Source organism: Mytilus galloprovincialis, chromosome 6, assembly GCF_965363235.1.
Source record: "Mytilus galloprovincialis chromosome 6, xbMytGall1.hap1.1, whole genome shotgun sequence".
Taxonomy (NCBI): Eukaryota; Metazoa; Mollusca; class Bivalvia; order Mytilida; family Mytilidae; genus Mytilus; species Mytilus galloprovincialis.
Window position 1 is genome coordinate 27,985,181 of NC_134843.1, and position 11,183 is coordinate 27,996,363.

Sequence of the window (11,183 nt, forward strand, 5' to 3'; positions counted from 1 at the left end):
GCATTAATAACGCACCACTTCCAGAGAATGCAAAATTCCCGTATTTAATACCAACAAAGCATAGATTAACAAAACTACTTATAAATGATATTCACATTGAAAATTTACATTCCGGCATAGGAGCTACCGTAACTTATTTGAGGCAAAAATATTGGATACCTTCAGCACGACAAGAAGTTGGATGCGTAATTCGAAAATGCGTAAGTTGTCGAAAAGTAACAGGAGTTGCATACAAAGCACCAGATCCTCCACCTCTACCAAAAGATAGATTATCGTCCGAAGAACCATTTACTATATCAGGCGTCGATTTCAGCGGCGCGCTTAACATCAAAGAAGACGATGGACTACTTCGAAAAGTGTATATATGTTTGTTTACATGTGCCAATACTCGAGCTATTCATCTTGAAATAATTCCAGATATGACTGAAAAATCGTTCATGCTAGCTTTTCGTAGATTCATAAGCGGAAAATAGATACCAAGAGTTATGATATCGGACAATGCTACAACATTTGTTGCCGCCGCGGAGGAAATACGAAAGTTAACGGACTCTAAATCTTTACATGACAAATTGTGCCAATTTGGAACCACATGGAAATTCATACCAAAACGTGCCCCATGGTACGGCGGATTTTGGGAAAGACTGGTTGGACTAACTAAAAATTGTCTAAAAAAGATTCTTGGACGCGCATGTATAGATTTACCTCTGTTACAGACATTAGTGGTGGAAATTGAAGCTAACCTTAACAATAGACCGCTTACCTGTATATCGTCAGACATTGCCGATCCAGAGCCGCTTACCCCGTCGCATCTATTGTATGGAAGACAAATTAAATCTTTCCCATATCCGTTATATACAGATGAAACAGACTGTTATAGTGCCGATTTAACAACCAATCATGAAACTATGAATAATCAAGCGAAAAGGAGATTCCGTCTTATTGAACAATTTTTAGCAAGATGGAAACATGAGTATTTGACCTCCTTACGTGAATTTCACCGGGTGTCTGGAAATAACAATCAAAGTGTAAAACTAGGAGATGTAGTCCAGATATATGATGATAATTCTCCACGTACGACATGGAAACTCGGTGTAATTGAAGAACTTACCTATGGAAACGATAACCTTGTGCGATCTGCGACGGTCCGAACATATAACTCTAAACTAAACAGACTAATTGTCAAGTTATATCCTTTGGAGATTTGTGAATCCGACTCAATTACTACACAGACGCAAAGATATCAGCGAAGAGCCAAGACAGATGCCGTAGAGAAAATCAGAGAGTGTTTAAAGTGACATTTTTCAATTATATTCAAGTGAAGTGACAGTAAATCTGAGTTATTTAATTTATATGAGACATTAATTTTTAAAAAGAAATATTCATTTCATTTATTTGTAAAAGGTTCATTCAGTTCTAGAACAATTCATTTAATTTATTCAGTATATTTGAGACACTTTCTGCGGCCCCGGAGAATGTTGAGAAACCCACGAACTTTAGCGTGACGTCCTGCGGACGTCGGTAAGGAACTTTCATTTGTAACGTCATGCTTTTGTTGTTGTTACTTTATACATCAATGTGGCTTATGCAATACAAATATACACCTTAGAACTTTTGTTTCCTTCACGATAGGTATCATTGCCCACGTGAAGAATCTCTTCGTTTGGCCAGCCGGCAATAGTTAATTTTCGAATTTGTGATATACCAGGGTACCCCCCTTATCCTTTCCTGACTAACTCGTACGGGTCTAGGGCATAAGTGCTCTGAGCCATTTTATAGGCAATACCAACATCTACCTCTGGTATGATGTTTGATGTGGAGAATCTCTTAGTTTGGCCAGCCGGCAATAGTTCAGTTCGAATTCGTTGTAAACCGGAATACCATATCCCCCCTTTTAACCCTCTACTGACAAACTCGTACGGGTCTAGGGTACAAGTGCTATGGGCCATTTTAAAGGCAATAAGTACCTCTTCCTCTGGTATCATTGCCCACGTGGAGAATCTCTTCGTTTGGCCAGCCGGCAATAGTTCATTTTCGAATTTGTGATATACCAGGGTACCCCCTTATCCTTTCCTGACTAACTCGTACGGGTCTAGGGCATAAGTGCTATAGGCCATTTTATAGGCAATACCAACCTCTACCTCTGGTATGATGGTTGATGTGGAGAATCTCTTAGTTTGGCCAGCCGGCAATAGTTCAGTTCGAATTCGTTGTAAACCGGAATACCATATCCCCCCTTTTAACCCTCTACTGACAAACTCGTACGGGTCTAGGGTACAAGTGCTCTGGGCCATTTAAAAGGCAATAAGTACCTCTTCCTCTGGTATCATTGCCAACGTGGAGAATCTCTTCGTTTGACCAGCCGGCAATAGTTCATTTTAGAATTTGTGATATACCAGGGTACCCACCTTATCCTTTCCAGACTAACTCGTACGGGTCTAGGGCATAAGTGCTCTGAGCCATTTTATAGGCAATACCAACCTCTAAGTCTGGTATGATGGTCGATGTGGAGAATATCTTAGTTTGGTCAGCCGGCAATAGTTCATTTTAGAATTTGTGATATACCAGGGTACCCCCCTTATCCTTTCCAGACTAACTCGTACGGGTCTAGGGCATAAGTGCTCTAGGCCATTTTATAGGCAATACCAACCTCTACCTCTGGTATGATGGTCAATGTGGAGAATCTCTTAGTTTGGCCAGCCGGCAATAGTTCAGTTCGAATTCGTTGTAAACCAGAATACCATATCCCCCTTTTAACCTTCTACTGACAAACTCGTACAGGTCTAGGGTACAAGTGCTATGGGCCATTTTAAAGGCAATAAGTACCTTTTCCTCTGGTATCATTGCCCACGTGGAGAATCTCTTCGTTTGGCCAGCCGGCAATAGTTCATTTTCGAATTTGTGATATACCAGGGTACCCCCCTTATCCTTTCCTGACTAACTCGTACGGGTCTAGGGCATAAGTGCTCTGAGCCATTTTATAGGCAATACCAACCTCTACCTCTGGTATGATGGTTGATGTGGAGAATCTCTTAGTTTGGCCAGCCGGCAATAGTTCAGTTCGAATTCGTTGTAAACCGGAATACCATATCCCCCTTTTAACCCTCTACTGACAAACTCGTACGGGTCTAGGGTACAAGTGCTATAGGCTATTTTAAAGGCAATAAGTACCTCTTCCTGTGGTATCATTGCCCACGTGGAGAATCTCTTCGTTTGGTCAGACGGCAATAGTTCATTTTCGAATTTGTGATATACCAGGGTACCCCCCTTATCCTTTCCTGACTAACTCGTACGGGTCTGGGGCATAAGGGCTATCGGCCATTTTATAGGCAATACCAACCTCTACCTCTGGTATGATGGTTGATGTGGAGAATCTCTTAGTTTGGCCAGCCGGCAATAGTTCAGTTCGAATTCGTTGTAAACCGAAATACCATATCCCCCCTTTTAACCCTCTACTGACAAACTCGTACGGGTCTAGGGTACAAGTGCTATGGGCTATTTTAAAGGCAATAAGTACTTCTTCCTCTGGTATCATTGCCCACGTGGAGAATCTCTTTGTTTGGCCAGCCGGCAATAGTTCATTTTAGAATTTGTGATATACCAGGGTACCCCCCTTATCCTTTCCAGACTAACTCGTACGGATCTAGGGCAAAAGTGCTCTGGGCCATTTTATAGGCAATACCAACCTCTACCTCTGGTATGATGGTCGATGTGTAGAAACTCTTAGTTTGGCCAGCCGGCAATAGTTCAGTTCGAATTCGTTGTAAACCGGAATACCATATCCCCCTTTTAGCCTTCTACTGACAAACTCGTACGGGTCTAGGGTACAAGTGCTATGGGCCATTTTAAAGGCAATAAGTACCTCTTCCTCTGGTACCATTGCCCACGTGGAGAATTTCTTCGTTTGGCCAGCCGGCAATAGTTCATTTTAGAATTTGTGATATATCACGGTACCCCCTTATCCTTTCCAGACTAACTCGTACGGGTCTAGGGCATAAATGCTCTGGGCCATTTTATAGGCAATACCAACCTCTACCTCTGGTATGATGGTCGATGTGGAGAATCTCTTCGTTTGGCCAGCCGGCAATAGTTCAGTTCAAATTCGTTGTAAACCAGAATACAATATCCCCCCTTTTAACCTTCTACTGACAAACTCGTACGGGTCTAGGGTACAAGTGTTATGGGCCATTTTAAAGGCAATAAGTACCTCTTCCTCTGGTATCATTGCCCACGTGGAGAATCTCTTCGTTTGGCCAGCCGGCAATAGTTCATTTTCGAATTTGTGATATACCAGGGTACCCCCCTTATCCTTTCCTGACTAACTCGTACGGGTCTAGGGCATAAGTGCTCTGAATCATTTTATAGGCAATACCAACCTCTACCTCTGGTATGATGGTCGATGTGGAGAATCTCTTAGTATGGCCAGCCGGCAATAGTTCAGTTCGAATTCGTTGTAAACCGGAATACCATATCCCCCCTTTTAACCCTCTACTGACAAACTCGTACGGGTCTAGGGTACAAGTGCTATGGGCCATTTTAAAGGCAATAAGTACCTCTTCCTCTGGTATCATTGCCCACGTGGAGAATCTCTTCGTTTGGCCAGCCGGCAATAGTTCATTTTAGAATTTGTGATATACCAGGGTACCCCCCTTATCCTTTCAAGACTTACTCGTACGGGTCTAGGGCATAAGTGCTATGGGCCATTTTATAGGCCATACCAACCTATACCTCTGGTATGATGGTCGATGTGGAGAATCTCTTAGTTTGGCCAGCCGGCAATAGTTCAGTTCGAATTCGTTGTAAACCGGAATACCATATCCCCCCTTTTAACCCTCTACTGACAAACTCGTACGGGTCTAGGGTACAAGTGCTATGGGCCATTTTAAAGGCAATAAGTACATCTTCCTCTGGTATCATTGCCCACGTAGAGAATCTCTTCGTTTGGCCAGCCGGCAATAGTTCATTTTAGAATTTGTGATATACCAAGGTACCCCCCTTATCCTTTTCTGACTAACTCATACGGGTCTAGGGCATAAGTGCTATGAGCCATTATATAGGCAATACCAACCTCTACCTCTGGTATGATGGTTGATGTGGAGAATTTCTTAGTTTGACCAGCCGGCAATAGTTCAGTTCGAATTCGTTGTAAACCGGAATACCATATCCCCCCTTTTAACCCTCTACTGACAAACTCGTACGGGTCTAGGGTACAAGTGCTATGGGCCATTTTAAAGGCAATAAGTACCTCTTCCTCTGGTATCATTGCCCACGTGGAGAATCTCTTCGTTTGGCCAGCCGGCAATAGTTCATTTTCGAATTTGTGATATACCAGGGTACCCCCCTTATCCTTTCCAGACTAACTCGTACGGGTCTAGGGCATTAATGCTCTGGGCCATTTTATAGGCAATACCAACCTCTACCTCTGGTATGATGGTCGATGTGGAGAATCTCTTAGTTTGGCCAGCCGGCAATAGTTCAGTTCGAATTCGTTGTAAACCGGAATACCATATCCCCCCTTTAAACCCTCTACTGACAAACTCGTACGGGTCTAGGGTACAAGTGCTAAGAGCCATTTTAAAAGCAATAAGTACCTCTTCCTCTGGTATTATTGCCCACATGGAGAATCTCTTCGTTTGGCCAGCCGGCAATAGTTCATTTTCGAATTTGTGATATACCAGGGTACCCCCCCCCCCCCCCCTTTATCCTTTCCTGACTAACTCGTACGGGTTTAGGGCATAAGTGCTATGGGCCATTTTAAAGGCAATGATATAAATTGTTAATGTTAAGATTAATGACTGAGATTGGTCTCCGTAATTTTGAAGAATTATATGTCATTGAAATAGTACTTGACAGTTTTTATTTTTCTGTTGTTTTTATTTCTGCAATTAACTATGTTTCTATTTTTTCTGATCTGTTTAAATAGAAAATACTGTCTGTATTGTATGTTTTAGTTTCATGATTGGACTATATTTGTAGACAACGAACAACGAACAAATTATGGAATGCCCATATGACCAGCAATTCTCTGTAATTCCTAAATTTCTATACTAGTATTCAATCATTTTTTTTATTTATTGTAGCTTACATTAATTCAATCATCACAAAATTTTAATAAGAACTGTTCTTTACTTTATTTGGTTGTTGTAATGTCCCATTAAATTTCTATATTTAATTATATTTATTTCAACTTGTTATTGCTTCAGTTTACAATATTTCTCTTATCACAGAATGTTAAAAGACCATTACTTTGTTTTATATTTATGGAAGCATTTGCATTGTTTTTATTACATTTACAATGTTATTTAAAGACGCAGACCTAGAAGTCCTTGAAGAAGACCAAAAGTTAATTTAGTAAACGCGGACCTCGAAGAAGACACCCATTGACATGCCTGTTTGAAGTAATATCACATATAAACAGAGTTATCGTTCATAGTTTCTAACAACACTTCTTCGAACGCAAGTCATCTCATGAATATTATTGCCGGCTCATGAATATTATTGAAGGCTGGCCTCATGAATATTAACGCCGGCTGCTATCGACGGCTAGGTCCACACTAGTAAAAATAAGGGGTAAATTTATATTTTTGAATTCCAACTTTTCTAAATTACTATTTTTCATTTTATAAATGAACAAATCAAAACCCTATACAGACCTCATTAGTTTAAACATATTTATTTATAGTGGATTGGGAAACAAGTTTTGCAACTTATATTAATCCCTTTCCACTTTGCAGGTGCGAGTGCTGCCTTGTAGCGGCATTAGCCTGCTCTTTTTCTTTTTAACGTACAAGAGATATGACTCTCTCTTAATGTAACACGGGTCAGTCATTTATCGTCCCCTTCCAACGGACTATCATCGTTTCTTCGAGACCATACTCGCAAATGGTGTCACGGGAGAGCCGAAAATTCAGTTGCTGAAATTTTCATCCCAGACGGGAATCGAACCAGGAACAACTGACCAATGAATGTTTTGTACAAAAATGTCTTGTTATATATATTTAATGTTTTCAATTTGTCAGTAATCATGAAACAGATTCGTAATGACCAGACCAAATGAAAACAGTAAGTAAAGTCTCCCAACAATAAGTTATTAAACAGCTAGTTTCTCGTCTTCTAATCGAACAGACCTAGATGCATAAGGTCCTGCACAATATTCAGGTATTTTGATCAGTGGCGGATCCAGAACTTTTCATAAAGGGGGGGAGGGGGTAGCCGCTGACTGACCTTAAGGGGGCCCGATCCATTCATGCTTCAGTGATTCCCTATATAATCAACCAATTTTTTCCCGTGAAAGAGGGGACCTGGCCCCAGGCCCCCTGGATCCGCCTATGTTGATTCTGTAATTTTCCTAAACTACGTTACATGCAAATGCGAAATAATTAGTGTTGTCTGTTCAGTCCAATTAATGTATAAATATCATTTTAATATTTTAAAATAAAAAACTACGCCTGTAAACTTCAATGCATACAATTGTATTGAACACCCTAAATGTAACAACTTTAGCAGCAAGATATGTAGGTTTGAGTGGCTCGATCAAAACGTGTATAGATGAGAAATTTTCTTAATTCTTCAATTAAATTACAAAGTATTATATGAGAACAAACACTTTTATTTACGTCGTCCGTCATTCCCTTTTCACGGCTATAGATGAAGGATAAACACGTTGAAAAAACCCTTTTATCATTCTTAGTTTCATAATCGCCTGACATAATCATATATTATAAATAATAATAAAACGGTAGATATTAAAGAACCATAGTAAAGAAGTATTTAAAAGAAATATAATTTTTCAGTCTTGTGGTAAAATGCACGACATTTAGCCTTGCAACAGCTCGCCACAGTGGGACCCCTTAAAAAATTAAAGCAAGAGTTTTTAATTTGCAGAGAGAGATGATCCCCTAAATCTACTCTGATGTGGGCCATCATTATTTACGTGTAGTTTCCGCTATCATTTAACGCATCTAATTTAAGTTAAACACTTTTAGCTCGCATTAGTAACCATGAGAATTCGCTGAAACTGTATTGTTTATTATGCTGGAGGTTTTGGTGTGATATTCTTTGCGACTGCTCTCCTGGTTGGTCTCGTTTGCATCGAGAACGGGAGGACTTTGGTCCGAATCCCGACCGGGTCAAACGATGGGTGACTTATTTCCCTCCGAACTGATAGTTTGTGAACTTTTACGTTAAAAATTCCGTCTCAGTATGTCGGTCTAGTACAAAGCAGGGTTAATTTTCATATTATATTTCCATTCCATGTTTTTGTCCTGAAAATTCATTTAATTTGCCACTGGACGTCATCCATAATCATTATTTATTTTACCGTTACTATACAGTGAAGTGTTTTTCTTCTACGGATTTATATTACACCTTCTATAATTTCCACCGATCGCAATTAAAAAGGGGCATGTAAAACTTTTCAACCAAACACTTGTCTAAAAACTAGACTCCGTATTATTTAGTCATGTTGCGGTTTTGGGCTTTTTTGTTCTGTATAGCATGTAAATTCTTCTTGCTATTACAAAAGTCTGTACGTTGAATGTTTTGATTGATGCGTGTCGTTGGGTTGCTGTCGTATTGATGTACAATTGTATATGCGTTTTCAAAACCAAAGGATTGATTGGGTATAGAAATATTGACATCTCTGGATTTCTCCCTTCCGACAGTATATCTTTGCTAAAATTGGGTGCGGCCGTTTAGCTGTTCGGATGTAAAAAATATGTAGCCTCGTTTGGTCGAAATAAAAATGTCGTATATTCGATGCCCGGTGTAGTGAGAGTTTCACGCTATCTATACGTTAAAGAACCAGCTGAATAAATCGTTGAGGGGGAAATACGATCTACGATTGAAATTTCTAAAAAAAAAACAACAAAGGTCACCTGGATCTTCAAAAAACTCAGCTAGAGGTAAAACGTATGCTGTACTAGAATAAAGTTGAAACATGATCAAAACCGCAAGAAAAGCTATTAGCCCCCCCCCCCCCTCTTTTTTTTCTCCACGGAAGACGCACGCCAAAAACAAAACGACATGAATTTACGATCAATACAGCCCACTAAAATTTAATGAAATATGGACCAATTTTGTAAATAAATTCCTATTGCAGCCAGCCTTTCCCTGTTTCGGACAGGTTTGTGTTTCCACTCAAATACCGTCTGATTATTGACCGAGTATATTTTAAAATCAACCAAAGGCACTTTGATGGTATTTTTTTTTCCTTTCCTATTATGGACCCCTTGAATTTAAGAGGACGTGTCTAATTAGTCATGCACGATTAACTTTTAGTAAATTGAACCTGCAACTTAAAGACCTACACCGGGTTAATAAGTTCGAGGTACAATAAGTAAAACAAAAGAAATCCTATTTGAAATGGGATCGTCCCAAGTATCTTAAATAATTATTTTGCGTTGAATAACAATGAAAATGCACGACCAGGTTTTTAAAAGGGGAAACTTATTGGTGATATTACACCTTAAAGCCAAAAAGTGAAGTTATAACATGAATAACTATATTAGTGTTACACTTTCGATACTCACCAATAACTATAAGTTGCTGTGAATGTACTTTTGTAGTTTTTGAAATTGAACACACATATGTTGCTTGATCACTCTGTCTAATGTCTGACATATTCAAGTGGTATTCTCCTATACTGTGATCGCCAGTAATTTTTAATCTCTCTTTGACATCTGTATTTCCTAAAAGTGTGTTTTCTGACAAAATTGTTGAACCTTTTAGCCATAGGAGCCTTTGCGCTAATCCTGCATTTGCTGTGTACATGCATTTCAATTCCATTGTCGATCCAGGAAGCGCAAGTAAAACGTTGGTCCTAACAATACCTTTAATAATATAAATTAGACACGCTATATGTTTTATAAAGACACAGTAGTTTGATCCGGTTAAATAAAATGAAAGTATAACCAGTTTATGATATTTTTGAACTAAAATAAATAAATGATTGATTTATGTTTCAACTAAGAGACTTAGTTTCAACATTTTTAACAACATGCAATTATTATTGCAAGTTTAATAATTGTTAAAACAAGTTTTTCTATGGTTTCATCAAAATTTTGGAAGTTTTGGGAAATACTCTCGAGATTTTTTTCCGTATTGACTCTATGGATATCATGAGACTGAGTGTGAGCATTAGTGACAGACAAATTTTACATAAATTTAAGAGCTAAATGTTACTTCACAGCATGACTTGCATACCGTTATCAAATAATTGTATCACAGTTGATAATTGATATGTTACAAATACCGCGTTTTCACGATTGTGAACATTTAGAATGAATTTGATAACTGCATGAGCGACTCAAATCGTTCTAGGGTTCGTGATACCACCGTGTATCATCGCCACCGGAAATTGGGTACTAACGAAACGGAGAGAAATAGAAAAAAAAAGTAAACAAGTTAAAAATTCATTCAACTTAAAGCATTTCCACCCATTGGATGAGGGTGCCGCTTAAGAAATGATTTTCTGATATATAATTCTTTAAATTATTAGGCCGTTAGTACAAAATTAATACAAGATTTTGTGTAATACTCCAAAACTTGCCACTTAGTACCGGAAAATTTCGAGGTCGATCGTCCTCTGTCGCCCCATTCTCCAGATATTTAACTGATTTTCATTATTTTTCCAGACACGTTTTTAGATTATTATAGTGTGGCATCATATTTACTGAAATTTGTTGTCAAAAAGATGTATTTTAAAGAATATAGACCATAAAAAATAAAGTCTAGGCTACGGCATGATATGAATTTTCGACTTAATGGAAGTTCATTTTTTCACGCCTGTAAACCATATAGAACCAAAGAAGGAAGAAGGAGAGATAACATTTTATTTTAAAGCTGTGCGTATAAGTATTGCATTACGACCTTTAATTTCTTTTAAAATGTATCTTTGAAAGTAAATTCAACTATTATTGTGAGATACGATACCACGAGTCTTTTTTAAACCATGGATACATCCTTGTTCAAATAATATGTTTGTTATGTAAAGATAACACATTAAACTTCCTTCATAATTTGTTTTCTTCTATACATAGATCTTTAACAAAAGGTCTTTTTTAAGTTCTTACAATATCACCATTTTGATTGAAATTTGTTCATGAACAGTTTATCATACAAAGTACTACACATAACCATTGAAAAGTATCCAATAAATAAATGAATCGTACTTACTTTGTAAATTT

The 11,183-nt window shown here is 38.4% G+C and overlaps 1 protein-coding gene across 1 annotated transcript in view; it reads right to left on the minus strand.

The window, feature by feature from the left end:
• LOC143078555 (nephrin-like) overlaps positions 1 to 9,765 on the minus strand; it is a 112,215-nt gene extending 102,450 nt beyond the window's left edge. Inside the window, exon 1 of the mRNA XM_076253416.1 lies at positions 9,528 to 9,765. Coding sequence (XP_076109531.1) covers positions 9,528 to 9,618 — 91 coding nt within the window. The 5' untranslated portion in view covers positions 9,619 to 9,765. The remainder of the gene's footprint in view (positions 1 to 9,527) is intronic.
• Positions 9,766 to 11,183: the final 1,418 nt, after the last annotated feature.